General features: G+C 44.4%; 1 protein-coding gene across 1 annotated transcript; it reads right to left on the bottom strand.

Annotated features, from left to right (window-relative positions):
* Positions 1–888: 888 nt before the first annotated feature.
* Positions 889–16,937, bottom strand: HGTX (HGTX homeodomain transcription factor). The gene is made up of 4 exons (XM_001353662.4): positions 15,194–16,937; positions 13,477–13,662; positions 7,283–7,479; positions 889–1,414 (listed from the first exon to the last, which is right to left on the bottom strand). The coding sequence occupies exons 1-4, from the start codon at positions 16,074–16,076 to the stop codon at positions 1,178–1,180; spliced, it is 1,503 nt and encodes a 500-aa protein (XP_001353698.4). The 5' UTR covers positions 16,077–16,937; the 3' UTR covers positions 889–1,177.
* Between the last annotated feature and the right edge of the window lie 2,998 nt (positions 16,938–19,935).

The raw sequence follows: 19,935 nt of genomic DNA on the forward strand, positions 1-19,935 counted from the left end.
AAATATTCTATGTATGGCCTTTGCATAGCGTGGAAATTCTATATATTTTTTTCAGGATTTTCAGAACACCCGAAATTGACTTCGGCGCAAAACTTGAGCTAAAGAGCATTTTGTTTTTGCAGAAAATGATTGCAAATCATTCTAAATAATAGAATGTATTTTTTTTTCTGTTAAAATGATTTTTTTTTTTTAATTTTCACTAAAAAATATTGTTTGAAACGAATATGTTTCTACAGAATTCTGCGATGGGGTCAAGAAACGATAAAGCGCACAGCGGAAAACAAAAGAATACAATAAACAGCACATCCGATGGACATCTTATTAAAAATCCTTAAATAGAAGTGGAAATATTGAGAGCAGAAGCATCACGGCCTAAAAGGGTTAATGGTTAATTATGATAATTCCTTAATGGAAAAGACTCTTGAAATGGTTTTCATATTTTTCTTTTGTATTTATTCATTATCAATTTGAAATAATTAAAATTACAATTTAATTTAAATACATTTTACATATAATTTACTTGAATAGTTAATCATCATCGTTCGCATCGTCCCTCACAGTATCATCCTCGGTATCGTCGTCGTCAATATTATGAATATTGTTTACGCAATCTCCGTTAGCATAGTTAATCGTTAATAGTGTATATATAGATTTAATATTTAAGAACTAAAGTCTGTTCCAACGCACGAAATTACATTAAATTTAGGGTTTAGAAACTAAACATACAGTATGTAATAAATTCAGTTAAATTTTTGTGAGTTGTTCTCTTCTTCTTAGCTTCTTACCAATAAGAGACGTTAATTAAGCTTCGTGTTTAGTATTTTTTTCTCTTTTTTTTTTTTGTTTTTTTATAAAATTAACATAAATATTTACACACCTACAAAAAAAAATGGGTTGGTGGGGGGTTGGGGGGAAATTAGTGAGATTTAAGGAGAGGAAAATGATGCGAATGTCTTCAGAAGACGGTAAAGTGGCAAAACCTTAAAACTTAAGACAAAAAAAAAAAATTCTGGAAGTTTTTTTTCGCTAGTGGCTGCTGCTGCGGCTTTCGTGGCTGCTTTTTTGCTTGGGTTTTTAGCTAATTAGCTGGCATTTGAAATTTATTTTAAGTGTATTGTATATTCCGTTGCATTCCATTTCATTTAATTTCATTCCATTGCCGTTTTGTAAATTCGTTTTAATGACGATAATTATCCTGCTGCTGCTGCTGCTGCTGCTGGGAGGAGCTGTTGCTGCGACATCTCTTGCTCTGGGCGGGGGTCTCCCCCATGTCGAGGCTCTCGTTGTCGCTGTCCATGTTCTCGCTGCAGTCGCCATCGTTATCGCCGCCCATATCGTCCTGTTTCCTCTTGGCCGTGGCCATTTCCGCCGCATGCCGCTTGCGCCATTTGGTGCGACGATTCTGGAACCAAACCTGCAAAACGTAAGTAAAACTTTATAAATGCCAGGGAAATTTTCAGGTTTAAATCAAACGCTCGCCGCATATGTAATTAGGCGAGTCACATTGTCAAAGTCATTAAGTCCTGCGGGGGCTGCCTCAACAGCCCATAAGTCGCATCATCAACGCCGGTTAACCCTCAATTAAGACAATATTAAGCCCTGGACAGCCAAATGGCAGAATGTTGCCCAGCAGCAACGGCAGCGGCAGCGGCTGCAAAAACTATGCACAAAACCATGACTAACGTCTTTGGTTGCGCTTCATTTTGCCAGCCTCGTTTGCCTCGTTTGCCTCGCTTGCCTCGCCCTGTGGCAACATATGTTGCTCCATCTCCCCCCGACTACCCACCCACCCTACCGTTCTCACAGCCTGTTTTAAACAGGGAATCACCACCCAGCATCCAGCCAGTGCCTAGTCTCAGGCACGTTCTGCAACTTGCCTCCTTTGTTGCCGCTGCGGTGGTGGCGATGCCGGCGGTGGCGGCGGCGGCGGAATCGGAATAATTTCTACATTTGTTTGATGATGGAGCAGATTTTTGGTAGCTGTTTGCAGTTAGAATCATTAACAAAGCTTCTAAGTGGGCACTTAATGTAAGAGCTCTGTTGTACACAAGATCTCAGCGAATGGCCAATCTGTAGGCAGACTTGGTCGAGATTCAGTGCCTATTTCTGAACGATTTCCATGGCATTTGGAAAATTTAAATAGTAATAAATGTATTTTTCTCAATTAACCCAAGATGGAAGGCCTTCTTTATGCACTCTTCAGTGCTATACGAAAGCGTAATAACATTTCCCCTCCATGACCATGGCGAAATCAGCGCCGGGTACAACGGCCCAAAGGTGCAATTAAACCAGATACAGCATAATTTACAACTTCATTTGCACATTTGTGTAATTATTATATGTAACATTATGCGAAATAAAAATACAATTAATATTTCTTGTGTGCTACATGCCGCAGAGGCAGCACCAGCACCGACACCGACGCCGAAAGAGCCAGACTCGCACTGTGTCTTGGTCCTCTCGGAAAAACAACAGACAAGCAACAACAACAACAACAACATTAGTTGGCATCATTAAGGCTGCTTTTCATGGTCATTATTTTTTGGTAACATCTGTGTCCATGTTGTTACGGGATTTGCCTCTGAGCCATGGGGCAAAAAGGAAAAACGAGCTTGGGGCAAGTAGCAGGCTGCCTCCTCCTGCCTCCTCCTGCCTCCTTCTTACTTTTTGTCGACATCATAACGAATTGTGTATGCGTCATCTAGCACCCACTAAAGCACAGCATAGTTGGAAATGACAACAGATTGCAGGACTCTGTGGAGGGCTACAGGAGTTAAAATTTTGACTCACATTTACCCGAGAACCTCTGTTCTCGAATTGTAAGTTTATTTCAATCCATTTCTGTCTTTGTTTAGATTTTTCTGTGTATTTATTACATTTTAAGTAGCAACGCCCTGGCCTTTGGTTGAAATAAATTTCCAGAAATGGTCTGCACACTTTTATGGCAGCGGAGAACTTAGAGGCCGCCTTGGCTGGCACAGGTACGGGCACAGGTACAGGCCCTGCCGGAAAGATGGTCAAGAGAAGCAGGATTTATGACAGCCAACATGTCAAAGTCAATCAAATATTGTGGCAATCAATTTGACGTGGTCACGTTACGCTTCGATTTCGTATTGGGATTTATTTATTGCGCCAGAAACAGCACACACAACACAAAACAAGGCAAAAAGGAAAAGGAAAATGTTATAAAACATATTCCATTTTGCCACCACAGCGGGAGGTGCCACAGTCCCATCCCGTCCAGCTGTCCGTCAGGTGGGCCCCCGAGATAAGGATAAAAAGTGTTATGTAAATTTCGTAGGAATGGACGGGATGGGACGGCACGGTATGTGATGTCAAAAACAAACCTCTTTCCTGATGTGCGATCCCTCAAAGCGAAATATATGACTCTTTGGCCAAATTGGAAATTTATTTGTTTACGCGTCCTGTGTGCGAGACAGAATGAGCGGCGGTGAGGGGTAGGGGGTGAGGGGTAGGGATAGGGGGTAAGGGGTGAGAGGTCGGTAGTAGAGGCATACTTAAAAGTCATGAAAATTTACAACATGGCTTCTCTCCGCCGATTCCCAATACGAGCGAGTGCCTTTTTGGTAACATCGACCTCTACCTTTTAGTCGTACCTCTCTGATCGGCTGACAAGTTGGCTGTGGCCACGCTCTTTGCTTTTTTTCCTCCTATTGGTCCACAGAATGTTTTTTTTTTATTTATTTATTTATTTTTTGTAGTTCTGGCTCGTAAATTTTCGACTCGCCCTCGCTCTTTATATGGGCCCGGGGTCGGACTCGGGCTCTCCCCGTATTTATGTGAGTTTGTGATTTATTTGATTTTGTATTTTGTAGCCATAAACTTGAAGCCAACCCATCCCAGGGTTCAGACCATAAAAATGCATTTGGTTTTTACTTTTTCACTATTTTTTCCTCTTTTTCTTGGTTTTTTTTTTTCTCTTCTTTTTTGGTTATTTGACTAATTGCTGAGCAATGATGGCGACCGACCCTATAAGTCAGCTTCTTATGGCTCGAATACGGATACTCGTATGTAAATGTCCAGCCCATTCATTAACACACAATCACATCCATTAGCCGGGCACAATGGAATTCTTTCTCATCCCGAAAATCCCGAAAATCAATTAGACACTCTATTTCAAAGTTCTGTCATAAGGTTTTATGAACTGCCGCCCCATTGTCAGCTTGTTGGGCTGTCAGGTTTCGTCAGATATCGGCCATTGAATGTCGTTGCCAAACTGTCACTTCTGACAGCCGCCTGGAATTGGATTTGGTCTATAAGCTTTCATTATTCTGGTGCTAATTATGCGGCCCGCTTCCACGGCTCATAAAAAGACATTTTAACAATAATAAAATCTTGTTTCCATCTATAACAAATAGCACTTTGCCAGCGATGTTTTATGGCAGTCGAAAAAATGATAATTTCTTGAAAATGTTTCGATTCGGTAAGAGATGGATCTCCAAATACGTTCTAGATGGTTAGGAATCCATTACGAAGTTCCTTCGAGTAGTAGCTCATATGGGACATATATTTATGGCGTACATATCTCCTAGCTTTCTATACACTACTGGCCAAAAAAATACGTACATCGGTATAAATATAAATCATAAGAAAAAAGTGGAAAAATGTTGATACGCTTTCGATTCTTAGAATTGCTGTGCTTATTATTTTGGCCAGCCCTTGTTTATATTTTTAAGGTTTAATCGATCATAGAATATATATTTGAAAAATGCTTATGAGAAAAGTTGTATAAGCAAGAAAGCCCATAAGCAAGTACCTATTATTTTGGCCAGTAGTGTAAGTATATCTTCCAGCCCAATTACACTGGTTTAACCAATGGGAATACGACCCTCCTAGCTCATTTAATTAATTCCCCAAATGTGTCCGAAGGTTTTAGCAAATTACACCAAGGGGGCCCGGCCCGGCCCGGCCCCGCCCCCTCCCGATTTACATTATCCACCTACCATTGGCAAAACAATAACAATCCAAAGCAGAGTGTTTACATACATGGACTGTGCAATCAGAGGATCCATAATGCCATTACATTTATGCAAAGCGACAACGGGGGTCGGGTCTGGGTCTGGGTCTGGGTCTGTCCTGGGCTTGGGCATGGGTAAAAATCACGAAAAAGCTATAACAACAAAACATGCAATAATTTTATTGCACGAAATGGAGCTAACTATGCCAGGGAATCTGGTATCTGGTATCTGGAATCTCTTCCCACACATGGAACGTCATTAATAATGGCCACAGACGCTATAACTCACTCGGGGAGTGGCGGAGTGGCGGTGAGAGGAGTGCGGCGTGCGGCCCGAATCGGATGTCTCGCTCTCATAAGAGCGTACAAAATGGCGACCATTTGCATTAAATGATTGCTAAAACGAAGGACCAAAGGACTCTCGCTCCCTGTGTGGGTGTGTGTGTGTCCAAAAACGGTTTTAATTATGATAACAGCGCAATTATTCTTGTCAAGATCATTTGGCCAAGAGCCCGCACACACACACACGCGACACACACACAGATACAGGGTGTCCGTCCAGCCTGCTTTGCATGTTGGGTGGCTCGTGAGTGTGTCTGTCATAATTTGGCTGCGTGTGTGCCTGCCTGTGGGCGGCTCCTGGCTACCGGCTCCCGGCTCCCGGCTCCCGGCTGTTGTCCAGCTCTGGCTTTTTGTTTGTCAATTTGCATACTATCATCGTCATGGCTGTTTTTCATCTGGCTCTGTCCTACGGCTCCCTCAGAGCCACACATGCACGCACACTAATTGAATATGTATGAAGCTGGGCAGCCTCGACGTTTGCCTGCTGTCCCTGTCCCTGGCCCTGTCCCATCTGCACTCTGTTCCATCCCGGGTCCAGAATTTAATTTACACTCACCCAAAAGTCATGCAGTCATTTGGCATGTCTATCAGAGAGACGAGACGAGACGAGACGAGACCAGGGGACAGGTCTAGGACCGCGCCCAGAGCACAGCAGACCAGATGGGGGTCAGAGTCAACCCAATCCTGCAGTTTCGATTCATCTCTCTGTCTCTCTGTCCATTTGTTCTCGTCATCAGCGCAGCGCGTACTCTGCCCCTCTCTCTCTCTCCCTCTGATATCTGCTTAGTCTTAGCACAAAATGACGCATATTTAGCTGCAGCTCAAGCCATCAATCCTGAATGTTCATCTATCCATCTCTATCTCTATCTCTCTCTCTCTGCCTTTATGCCTTTATGCCTTTCTGCCCTCTTTCCTCACGCTTTTCTTCTGTGTCTATCTCTGTCTGTCCTGTGCCTCATTCTTTGGCAATTAATCATTTTCCCTCATCATAAACGTGATTTCTTTTCCACTCTCAACTCCAGATACTGATTTGTGGCACAGTTGTGTTTGTTGCGTGTGTGTCTGTGTCTGTCTGTGTGTGGTGCAAGCAAACGGGGGGATGTTGCAACTGTCGCACAAACGAGGCAATCATGTCATTCTAATGAGGTAATCTGATCAGGTTTCTTCCTTGGGAAGGATTTCTCAATTGAAATTTCATATTTATCATGGATATTTTGGAATATTTTCTTACGTTTTCCCCTTCGAGAGACCTCTCCTTCGAGACTCCCCTCATTAAGAGCGGGCAACCCCGTTCAGCGACTCCTTGTCCTCCCACCTCTTAAACCCCACCGCAAACCAATTAACCTGCGCCGGCTTACAACTAATTCAAAATTACAATCCCAAAGAGGGGAGACCGAAAATGTAGATACTCAGATACTGTATCTCCCCCCCACCCCCCACCCCCCAGGCGGCAGACGCGACTCGGGTGTGGCAAAACCACGGGCTACAGACAATGACACGTGCGTTTCGATGGGTCCGGATTACGGCAAAAGTTGATGACAACAAATTTGACGACACAAAGGATTTATTTGTTGATAACATTTCCTTCCTTCCTTCCTTCTTTTTTTGGGCTGTTGGGATGTTGGGTGGAAAAAGGCAACTTTAAAATGGTGTTTTATGGGGTGTTGGTGGATCGGTGGATGCACTAAGTCCTTGGGGCCCTAGGCCCAGGGTTGCGTGGCCCATTGGCGCCATTTTGTGTGCTCGGCGTAAGGCCAAAAAAAAAATCCACGAGATTTGGCTTTCAATAAAAATGCAAATTTGTCAGAGAAAAGACAGGGCGAACAAAATGTGAGTCTACCTTTTTTGGGCCTCATCCGCCATTTTATGGGCTTTTAATTTGCATACAGACAGTGAGGGCTTCGGTCCGAGGTCCGAAGTCCGAGGTCCGAGTGAGTGAGTTTGAGCGTTGGATGTGCTTACCTTAACCTGCGACTCGGACATTCCCAGGGCATACGCGAGCTTGGCACGCTCTGGTCCAGCCAGATATTTCGTCTGCTCGAATGTCTTTTCCAGGGCGAAGATCTGCTGGCCACTGAATGTTGGGCGGGTGTGTTTCTTCTTGCCATCCTTGTCGTTCGATGGATGATGCTGATGCGACTGCGATAGATTGGCGGACACTGCAACAAAAAAACAAAAAACAAAGAAGGGAAATCGAATTCGTTCCGATTATTCCGTTTTGCATTTGATTCTCGAACGCTGTCCGTTCCTCTTGGAATTTTAAATTGAATATTTATGGTGGCCCGCGAAAACTTTTCAAATCTCACAAATTCCAACATTTTAGTACCTTGTTTACAGGCGTTTCCCCCCCCCCTCAGTTTGCCAGCATTTAATGTTAATTATGAATTCTTAAATAATGTCGCCCCAAAAATATGACAAAGGAGGACAAAGTTGGCATCGCATCCTGCGGATGGTGGATGGCAAACGATTTCGGTGTTGTGGCACGAAAGTTTTGTGACATTTATTAATTGTTTACGAGGCGACAGCTGCTAATTTGGGCATAAAGTTTTTGAGTATAGCCCGCAGAAAGGTGTTTGGGGATGGTGTGGTGTCCATTAAATACAAGTAGAAGTCCAATATTTATTTACAGCTAAAAACGCATTATAAAAGCTATATAATTTTCTTTGGAACTTTGCTATGTCTTTGAAGTTTAATTTGTATTTTATTTATACTTTTAAACAGTCTTTGAATAGTCGTAGGAGCAGTAGAAGAATACTCTTTTAAATTTACAAGGGCTGTTTAATTTTCCGTCTGCTAAATGATAGGGCAACACTGTTTTCTGTCAAAAGGCATCTTTCAGCAGATTTCTGTCAAAATTTGAGGAACCTGCGGCACTTAGTTTGTGTTTGACAGCCATTGATAGCGGGCTTCCAAGTAATTTGAAGGGAGGAAGAGAGGCTTCCTTGGCCCTAAAAAAGTGGACACTAACGTACTCCTATATATAGTTTTATCTTTGAAGGATTTGTGCTCCATTGTAATGTTCTATCTCGTAAAATGTGTCCCAAGCAAATAATAATTGCACACTAATTACAATTTGGACACAAAATATATATTCAAAAAAGTGCAAAGCAAAAAAAAAAAAAAAAAAATCCCTATGCACACGTTTACACAATTAACAAACCGAAATTGACCGCAGCAATTTATGGGACAGGCCAGCATGGGGACCGAAACTTTTGCCGTTCCGTTGATGGTCGACGGAGGGTCGGCCTCTCGGAGCCTTCATTAAAATCAATTAGCAAAAGCGACGACGACGACGAGAGGCCAATAAAAGCAGGCCAGGCCAGGCCAAGTGGTCCAAAAACAAAACGCCCACCCAAGCGGCCACGCCCCTGTCGGAGGTGAACCGGGGGAAAGGGGGGGGCGGGAATGTACGTGCCCTGTTGGCTCGTAAAGTCAGTCAAGTGGACATGGTCGGTGGGTGGTCATAAAATTAAACGGAAGCCATGGGAATGGGAAGGAGATGGGTGTGGGAGTGGGAGTGAAGGGGGTGGGAGGTGGTGGGTGTTGGGCCTATGGCAGGGCTGCCAGGGCTGGCAGGGTTGCCAGGGTGTCTGTGCATGTGTCCTTTCAATTAATGTCACCCCATTATTAAATGATCCCTAATTATGTGAAATGATTTAACTAAATATGCACAAGGGCAAAAAGGGAAATGAGGTTGGCAAAAGGTAAAGCCACAGACAGCCGTTGCCCTCGAAAGGGGGGTGGCTGGGCTGCCTTTTTCTAGCTCGGGCTCGGTCTCGGGCACGGGCTTGGGTCGAAACTTTGAGTCCCTTTATGATACTTTGGTGCCATTTGTGCAAAATTATTAATTTAAATGGTTATTTCTAACAGCTTTCATACAGATAAGGATATCTTTTTCTGGGTTATGGGCGCCAACTAGAACAAGAAAGGATTGCAATTAAACTGTGTACTGAAGGTGTAGGGAAATGGCTTTTCGGAGGGGTTCACAGAGAATTCTTTCGTGTATTTCACAAACCATCTTTCGCACAGCTTTCATCAGCATTTCCTCTGGAATTCTGGAATTGCTCTCATTTGATTGCAATGTTCGAAATATTGAAAGCGAAATCCCTGCCAAATTTGTGGCATTCAATTTATAAGGTTTTTTTTTGTTGTTTCACAGACAATTCTGGAGCTTAACAAGAGTTGTCAATAAAGGGGGACCCCGTCAGCGGGAGGGACCGGGCTTCGGGGGGGTAACAAGCATAATCCCTGGCAAGAAAAATTGTAGCAGTGATAATTTTTGTATTCTCTATAGTCTCTGTAGCGGGCCCTGCTCTCGGCTGGCTTGGCGGTTGGCAGCTGCGTCCCTGCAAAGGACCCTCATAAATAACCGACAAATATGAAGCGTTTATTTGCTCATGTCACGGCCCTCAAACGCATTGCAATGAAATGGATCTGCCCTCCCCCTCCTCCCCTCCTCCAGTCCTCCCCTCCCGTCCTCCTGGCCACCCTCGACACCATTCTTCCACCGAGTCAGCGGCAGTTGTCTATAATCGCATAAGTCACCCTGTTGGCATCGCTGCATTTGCACTTTTTCCTGCCTTTCTGCCTTCCTGGCTTCCTGCCTTCATCCTTCAGCCTCCTGCCAAATCCTCGTTTTTTGTTTTTGTATTCTTTCCACTGCCACGTTTTTTTTCCGCTTTCTGTTTCATTTTCTTTCACTCGCAATAATTTTTTATGGCGTTAATATTTTTTGGACATTTTTTGTTCCGCCTCTGTTTTAGGAGGCGGAGGCTGGTGGGCGTGTGCTGTTTTGTGTAAATGTTTCCGTTATTGAAAATATTAAAAAGTCATTTATTATCGGGTGTGAAGGGGAAGATCCAGGGGGGGCTGGCAGGGGGGTGGAGTGTGTCTGGCCTTCCGCGAGACAGTTGTTAAAACCAAATGTTGATAGACAGGCGATTATCGAGGGGAATAATGGACAAGTGGCTGAATTGATTTTTGAGACTGAATATTAAAATAGTATTTCTGTTTCAAAATGTAAAAAAAAAAAAGAAAAACTTTAATTAGAAAGCAGCCAAATCGGAAGTTCAGGCGGGGGACACGATTGTGCCACAATCTTGTAAGATCTTAATCACAATCTGGTTTCTGGTTGTGCGGAAGCCAAGCCCCCCCCCCCCCCCTCTCCCCCTGACAGCCGCCTGCCACTAATCCGCATCTTTTTATATACATACCTCCTACCTGGTTGCCCCTGCCTCTGCCCCTGCCCCTGCCTCTGCCCCTGCCTCTGCCTCTGGCCTCATTAAGTGCCACTGTTGCCGTCCCTGTCTCTGTGCATTGTTTTATGGCCTGTTTTATGCCCGATTATATGCTTAAAGCACAAGTTTCGCCTGGGCGGGGGGGAAGGTGGAGCGGGGAGGGCTGACACACAAAATGCCACTTGAATTTTAATTAAACGCAACAGCAACAGCTAGAGAGGCTCGTGCTGTCTCCCTCTCGCTGTCTTCATTAAGCTTAATGAATTGTGTCAAATGCTGGATGCGGTTTCTGTTGCCGGCTCGCTCTCTGAATTAATGGCTCGCTTTTTTCCCCTTTTTCCCCTTTTTTTGCTGTATTTACTTTTTATGTTAAAGTTAATTATTTCATTAGCAGAATGTGGTTGTCTCGCTTTATTTTATTCCCTTTTTTTTGTTTTTGGGTCGACTAAACACACATGTGAGGCAATTTGATTTCATGGCATTCAATTCATACTTAATTAATCGAAAATAATCATTGTTTATTGTTGAAAACATGGCTTTATCAAATCTTTTCTCAAACAAGCCCTGTGAAAAATCAATATTTTATAGATAGCTATCCCTGAATCGCACAACCCGCAATAACAGGCCATAAAATAAAATTTGAAAAACATGTTTCAATTGTCAGTTGCTGTTGCTCATTGTTTCCACATCATTTCTCGGTTTCGCTTAACTTTGGCCGCCGTAAAACATTCTCATATTTCCGCATATTTACATGAATATCTATCCATTCACTTTCGTATATGTATATACATATTTATTTATTTTTACTCGAATATAAACATACATATATTTATGGTAAACGCGATGCGACAGCTGTTGGCCCAGACGCCGCAGCAAGGAGGCAACCAACTTTTTAGCCCGAAAGCAATGTTAAAGCGGAATGGATTTCTCTACCATAAATACATACAAATGTATGTCTGTATATACGAGCAGAAGAGGTCTATATGTATATAGGGAGATAAGGGCAGACCCAGACGCTGGGAGAATATGTTGCCACATTATTATCTAGACGTAGGCGAAGAAGACGCAGCGGTGGCAGGTCCAAGGGTTGGTTCTTGGTGTGTTTTGTTTTTTTTTTTTATCCTGAAACGGGGACAGGCCCCAAATAAATGTGTGTGTGTGTGTGTGTCTATGTGCTTGTAGGCTGTCATGTTAACAAGGCTAAAAGAGAGCGCTTTCCGTAGTGCCTATGTGTGCGTGTGCGCACAACACACACACACACACACACACACACACAGACACGGCCGTAGTTCCCTTCGCTCAAAAGAGTGCTCTGGTTTTTTTTTCCCCCGTGCTTTTCAACACATTTTATTTGTTATTAATAATGCAATTGCATTTGATTAGCTGATTTCGTATGCGGGCAGAGAATATTCTCTAACTGGCATTATTTACTCTTTGATTATGCCGGGAATTTTTCATTCAACAGACCATGCCACACCACACCATGCCACGCCACGCCACGGCACGGCACCTGTTTAATGATATCATGTGATTATTATTATTAATATTTGCCTGGCAATTCATTAATGGCAATTTATTGGCTTTGAAAGCCCAATTGAAAGGGGATTAAGTTTGCTGATAGTGGTCTTGGTTCTCTCTGTTTATCAGTTCAGTTTATCAGCTATCAAACCATAGGATAGGTTAGTTATCGCTGGCCACAGAGAGATTAATCATGGGGGTCATCAAAAATATATGAACCGATTTCTTACAGATGGATCTAAACTCGCTGGAACGGCTTAAGGAGTGGATCACATTGATCTATTTCCAATTTCCTTCCACTTTGCGACTCCCTCATTTACAGCTTAGAGCTGGCTGGAGTACGGCTCCTCTCCAGTAGGGCTTTCTGCTCTGTTTAGCAAATCAATTAAATCAATATTTGCTTAGTGGTGGCCACAGAGCTACCAAACGCTTGAAAATTCCTCGACACCTAACGACACGACACGACACACTTCAGAAATCAAATCAAACACAAGACAAACATGGGCACAGCACACAGCCACATATCTGTGCCTCAGCTATAGGAAAATTGTGAACGATTTCCGACTTTGGGCCAAGGCATTTTGTGCCCCGTCATGGACGCAATTAAAAGCCAAACAGCAGCAGTAGCCCATAGCCCACTAAATCAAATCAATTGCCAATGCGAACCAGATGTTGATGCTGATGCGGGAGCGGGAGACTTTAAACAAATAAACAATTGGGAAAAGAAAAACGAGTTTCGAGATGGTGCCACATTACTTAATGAGCTTAGGGTCTCAGGAAGGGAGAGACAGACAGGGACAGAGAGAGAGATGGCTCCTATAAATAGATATAATAATGAAGTAACCAGATCAGAAATCAGAAACCAGAGACCAGATCGAAAGCGAGCCAGTAAATTAATATTTCATATGTCGAGCCATCCCATCCGATCTCTTGCCATCTCTTCCCATCATCATCATCATTATCGACTTTTGTGTGGAGTCATGGCGAGAGCTCTCTGAACTCTCTGATCGTGTTAAAGTGATTCCTCAACACTTATTAATGAGCTGGACAATGGTAGCCTTTGCCTGGGCCTTTGCCTGGGCCTCGAGCAGAACTGCAACTGTAAGCTCAGCCTCGTCTTGCCCCCTGCTCGCTGTAAATCATATTGGTAATCACTTGAGAAGCCCTCGCCTGATCACCACGATCATTAGGGGGCCATTCGCTTCGCTTTGTTAACGGTTTCGGGTTTGGTATCGGTTTCCCCTCCCAACAGGAAGTCGGAACCCATCGCCGCAACGGGGTGTGCCCGTTGACAGTCCGCGGACAATCGTAACCAAATTACGCGCTCTATTCAGTGTGGCCTGATTACCGATCGATCGATAGATTTGTGCAAATTAGAGGCTTTCTGTGGTAGGTACTCACTCGTATTGGATAGACGCTCTCGCCACGCTATCGGATTGGCCACCAGGCCCTGCAGTCCCGGCCAGTACAGGTGAGTGCGGTCCACAATGTGTCCGGCATGGGTCTTCAGCGGCGCTCCCTGGCTCTGCGACAGATACTGGGCCATGCCCGCGGCAGCGGCCGCAATCGAGAAGCGGGGTATGCCAGCTGTAGAGAGGAGGGGGAGTCAAGTTATAATAAAATGCATTTCTTCTCCATTGATAAGCTATTATATGGGATACCTTCGGCTGAAATACTGCTGAGTAGTGTCTAAGATTCCGTCACTCATCATCGGTTATGTAATCGCTGGCAAATACCTCCCCCATTAACTAATCCCCCGAAAAGATTATTTCTGCTCGACTCGTTCTCGTTCGGGGCTGCCCAAAAATGTTTTCTGCCCACTCATGCCTCACTCATTCGCCAATACAATGAGAAAATTTGTTCGGATTAATTAAAAGCCATTAAATAATTTGTCATAAACAGAATGAGAAGCGTTTTGTTTGCCTGTTTTGCTTGCTTGCTGGCCAAATCACATAAACGCCCTCGTTAAAAATAATTAAAAATTTGATGGCAAATTGTCGGCACCCTGTCTCCTGACCGCCGCTGTCACGGCTCCACATTTGACTGTCAAAAAAATCACTCGAAAAGAGAAAGAAAATTCCAAAAATTCAAAAATCATTTTATGGAAACGACAACGTCACACGTCACCCGCCCCGACCCCCCTGCCCCCCGTCGACCCCATTCACCGCTATGGACGCACGTTTTTCATGTGTCATTTTGATTTAATTACAAACAATTTGACAACTAATTGCTGCAACATTTAAGTTAAAACGCGTATCTCATTACGTTTTGTGGCAATTTCGCAATCGGATATTATGACCATTTCGGATCGCATAGAAATTGCTGTGCTCAATATCTAAAATTGCCCCTGATTATGTATGTATGCAGGGTATTCGGGGCAGGGCGGGGCGCGGGCGGGCCGCGGGGCAATGACAGGGGCCTGGGGCTTCGTTTTATTGAATCACATGGAATCATGCCAAACCGGATTCGCAAAACAAATTTTTAGCGCTCTTTTTTTGTTGTTTGTTTGCGAAACCCGTTTTTGCAGCATTTAAAATATATTATTTTATCTTTTTTTTTTTTCGTGGGCGTGGAGCATGCATAATGCGAGTATCTATTGAAGTACAGGTCTAAATGTTGCACAATGATTGGGTTAATCGAAATTAGGTCTGAGGGGGCAGATCTCTTCGAGTGCACCTACGAGATTGGTTGTCCTCGGGAATAAATTGAATTTTAATTGAAAAAAAAAGAAGACACATTTCTATGGGGTATTCCATACAATAATTAAACGGAACTAAACGGTATCAAGCTCTAAAGGGATTAAAAGTATCAATTGTAGAATCTCAGTCTAGATTTTCTTATTCCATGGCTTTCGGGTAGGCTTAATAGAAAGACAAGAACCCCTGCTCACTCGCTTCTTTCGTACGCCACTCGCTTCTTTCGTACGCCACTCGCTTCTTTCGACGCCACTCGCTTCCCTTGCTTCCCTCGCGCCGATATGTGACCCAAAACTCTCTTCTATAATAGAGATATACTAGCACTCTTCAATGTAACTTTAAATCCCTAAAAATCTAGATATTGTACCCATAAAAGTCTAGCCGATCCTCATCTCCATCTTATGCCGATCGTTTGCACTCACCTCCTGTTAAAGCACTTAGGCCCGCCGATGTGACCGGCGGTGGTTTCGACAGAATCGTATCGATGCCATGCGGATTGGGGGCTCCCTGGCTGTTCGTGGTGGTGGCCGTGGTGGAGGACGACGAGGAGCTGCCACCCGAGCCGCGATCGCTGATCAGATGCGCGTTTGGACTGTGGCCATAGGAGAGGCCGTTGCCGGCGGCGGAGGGACCGCCGCTGGCCCCCACCCCGGACCCCCCCTGGGCAGTCTTCATCTCTGTGGTCATCGAGTGGAGGGCGGCCAGGGGAGGACCCAGGAAGCTGAGGGGCAGCTTGTGCTCCATGCCCATGCTGTTGCTGTTGATGCTGTTGTTGTTGAGGTGCCCACTGTGGTTGTTGTTGAGATGCCCACTGTGGGTGTGGTTGTGGTTGTGCAGGGCCAACGGATTGACCGAGTGGTGGTGGTGGAACTTGCCGCGACTGGTCAGGTTCTCGGGACTGTAGTCGAGTGGCGGCGGGGGACTGGCGGACTCGCTGTTCTGGCACTGCTCCTCGCCGCCGCTGAGTGCGAAGGACTTGGCGCTGTCCACGCCGGGGCTGGAGTTGTGCTCGTAGCGCGGCGATGGCGACGACTCCGAGTGGAGGCGCGAGGAGGCGGGCGGCGGCGTCGTCGAAGGGGAATCTTCGGCGGACGAGGACTTGAGGCCTCCGCCGTGGGCCGCTGCCTTCAGCAGCATCAGGGGCCTGCTGTTGTGGTTGTGGTTGTTGCTGTTGCTGCTGTTGTTGTTGTTGTTGGCGTAGACCGCCGCCGCAGCCGCCGCACTGTGGTAGTCCGCCAGCTGTTGCTGGTAGTCCGCCGCGGCCATGGCGTGGTGGTGCCGCATGTACGGATTGATCAGATCCATCTCCGGCTCGTGTCCGTGTCCGTACTCCAGGCCCGAGCAGTCCGTGTGCGTGGCAGCCTGTGGCTCGGTGTGATTGCTGCTGCTGCTGCTGCTGCCTGGCAGGCGGTAGAAGCTCGGCGGCAGGGCAAGGTTGAACGCGGAATTAGCGGACAGCTGGAAGGTCTGGGCCAACTGCTTGGCCGCCACTGTGGCCGCCGCTGGAGCAGACGAGAGTGTGGGTATGGGCGAGGGATTGGTGCTGCCACCCGCGGGCGTTGTGTTAAGGAATGGACTACCCAGCTTGGGATAGTCGGAGTCCGCGGTCCACTCGAATTAGTTTTGCGAACGCAAGGCTGAGGTAATCCTTGCCAGGGTACCGACGATCTTCAGCGCAAGATTTGTTTTCGGGGGGTCTGGTGGGGGGAATCTTTGAAATCGCAGTCTAGCTATTGCGATTCTCTATATCCTTGAATATATTTTTGGATTTTAAGAATGGATTTGATGCTGATCGGAAATCGAGTTGTTTTTTTATTTCCTTCTCTAGACTTTCTCTTACAGACTCTTCCTTAAGATTTGTTCACACGGCTTTGCAGAAATTCTTCTTCTGTTCTTAAACTGTCAAAAAAATAGTGTTTTTTTTTTGTTGTTTGTTGTACGATGGAAATTTTAGTTTGTAATTTTTGAACCATCCACAGACACTTGAAAAGAAAATAGATTGTACTTTCGCGTTGCACCACTCTGCTGTAAACTGATTTTGGCGTAATCGGACTTGGGTTTTTTTTCGTGAGAGTGTGGATGCGCGCGTGACCGCTTGTCTAGGCCTAAGAAATCGGAATGACTCGATGGTCCCAGCTCGCTGGGCCGCACAATCTCAGTTTCAGTTCAGTTTTGGCCAGCTTCAGTTCAACCCTCGAATTCCATTCGCAGCATCGTCGGGTTAGTCGGGCGTCGGAGCGAGGGAGACAGCGCTTCGTAAATCAGGGGAAACGAACCGCTCGCTCTCCCTCTGGCAGCCACTGGGTTCCACAATCAGTGTAAACATGAAATGCAGACTGGAACGCATTGGCAATGGCACAAAACGAATGGGAATTTTATTATGTACATCATTAAAATCAACTATTTCGGATTCGGATTGGAGCCTGGGACTGAAACGGGGACTGAACTGGACCTGATCCTGGTACTGGTACTGGTTGCTCTCCATCTCTCTCTCTCGCTCTCTCTCACTCACTCTCTCTCTCTCTGTTGCTTGTGCGTGTGCGTGTGCGAGGGAGACAGAGCTGGCTGTGAGTGCATTTTCATAGCCTCTGGTTTTGGTTCGAGGTCTGAATCTGGCCGTGGCTGTGGGTGGCCTTTTTGTCGACTGCGAATTCTGTTTATTTGTTTAAAAAGCTATAAATATTGAGACGAGCGCCCGGGGCTACGACGCGTTTAATTTTTTGTTGGGCTTATTCATTTAAATAATTAAAAACTGCACGGACGGTAAATGAATGAAAGAAATGCACCCAAATGGGAAACTAGGAAGAACAATGGTATGGTAAAATAAAGCTTAAATGGTATAGAATTTGTATTTTTGAAATGAAGACACATGAAATTATTTATACAAAATATTAAAAATAGAAAGAAACAATTATTAGACTTTTAACCAATACAAAACAGATTATAAAATTTTTAAATATTAGCCAGATTTAATTGAAACCCAAATAAAACCCCTCTCCCCGATTAGTCCCGTCCACAAATGAATATTCCCAAGTACATACTCGTATGTACATACATGTGTGTGTACATATGTATTTATTGAAGATTCTCCTTAAAATGCTGGCACTCTTTTAGCGCTGAACTGAATTAATACGCTAATTAACATTTTTATATTATTATGTGCCCGTCTGGGTCCTAGAACGGGGATTGGATGGGGATTGGATGGGGCGGCGATGGGGAGGTCGGGATGGTTGGCCCTCCGACGGCCAACGGTTTATATTTATGTTTATCTGTATAAAAACGCTCCTCCTGCTGCTGCCGCTGCCGCTGGCGCTGGCGCTGCCGTCACACAATGGCATTCCATTCAGACGGGCGGCGGGCGCTCCACATACAGATACAAAACTGCGCTTCATTTAATAATAAACTACAGAAAATTTTAATTTACTCAGACAAAAGAGCGAGCGTGTAGCATGGAGCGTGGAACGTAACGGAACTCGGAACACGAGGCCACACCCACCCGAAACAAGTCAGAGAGAGAGAGAAAGAGAGAGGGAGAGTGTGAGGCAGTGAGAGAGAGACAAGAAGCCAAAGAGAGTGGAAGGGAGAGAGAGCGAGCGAGAGAGAGGCAAACTCTGACCGCTAGCGATTGAGGCCGCCATGTTGAAGTTAAGTTTCTCTGAGAGAGAGAGAGAGTTAGGTGCTCGTGCTCGTGCTCGTGCCCGTGCTCGTGCAGGGTCATTTTCCACTATAGCTTGTTGATTTTCAACTCTGTTCGGCATTTAATTGACTTTGCCGGCCCATAAAAATGTTTACTACTAAAACCTTAAATCTACTAAATACTCGTAGCCCCAGGCCCCAGGCACCAGGCCCCCAGCCCCCAGCCATCCCGCATCTTCGACTTTGATCTAAACAATTCAATATAAATATATGCATGGCAGAAAACATGTCATAGCCTTTTCTTTTATCGCACTTAACAGATCTCCACAGAATAAATGGAAAAAAGGTCTCTAAAACATAAACGGTGCACTGAAAAAAGCGAATAGGTAAAAGGAATTTTAAAAAAATTAGAATTATGTAGAAAAAGTTTCGGAAAAAGATCGGATTTATTGATATATTATTAAAAAAAAAAAAACCTATTATTAATTAAATAAATAATATCAATGATTTCATTTATTAAAATATAACTCATAGGCTCTAGTTATTTTTAATATTTCAAATTAAATCTGCCTCATTTCTCTCGGTGTAAACTCAATGCATCAAAATATGTGAGCCCGAACCGAAAAGATCCACAAGCCACTAAAAACTTGGTCAAAGATAACAAAACAACACAAACCCTAACTGTGATTGATTTATTGTTTTATTGTGCCAAAAAAAGAAATACAAAAAAAATGGAAGATGAAAAACGGAGGAAAAGGCGAGAGAGATATTACAATTTACAATAGCGATAAGCGGAGAATTGAGAATGTTGTATTCTCCATTCTGTGCTCTGGCCCATAGTCTCCTGGTTCTTTTAGCCGCTTTGAAAACTCAAATCAACTGAGACCCAGTGCTGGGTAATTAATAAATAATTTGTGAGATTTTTATTTTCTTTCACATGTGGGCCCTAAAATCTGAACCAACTGGAAAGTAAATAGCCATGGCTAAAGTCATGGGGCTTGGGGTTTATGGGGGGGAGGGGGTTGGGGTATCGCATTCTCTCACAGTTCATTAAACTGGAAATGGAGGAATAAGTTTGGGTCTGTGCCTTCTCTCGGGTATTTATGACTTGATTGTCCGAAGACTCCAGGTAGCAACACTAAATATGTCCATAGAAAACAATGGTAGCAATAATTCTCCTTAAAGACGAAATTTAATTCTACAAAAAGCCAAGAGAAGCTTGACCTTAATGATGGTAATTTTGTTAGAATTATTCAGGGGGGGAAAAACTATAATTATTTGGAATAAATATTTTCAAAATTTTGTATTGTGTCTTTTCGATAATTGAAAAGTCTTAAAGCTCTGAGAAAAATAAACAAAAATCAATCGGGTAGTATACTCGTAGGACACTGTATATCCAAGGAAACAAAACTTGCCAAACCCCAAATCAATGCTTGACCAAGCCAAGGCCCCTCCCCTCCCCTCCCCGTCCGCAGGAAACCCCCAACCATGCTTGGTCAATAATCCGTTTCTAAATTTGAATTTTCGA

Source organism: Drosophila pseudoobscura, chromosome X, assembly GCF_009870125.1.
Source record: "Drosophila pseudoobscura strain MV-25-SWS-2005 chromosome X, UCI_Dpse_MV25, whole genome shotgun sequence".
NCBI lineage: Eukaryota > Metazoa > Arthropoda > Insecta > Diptera > Drosophilidae > Drosophila > Drosophila pseudoobscura.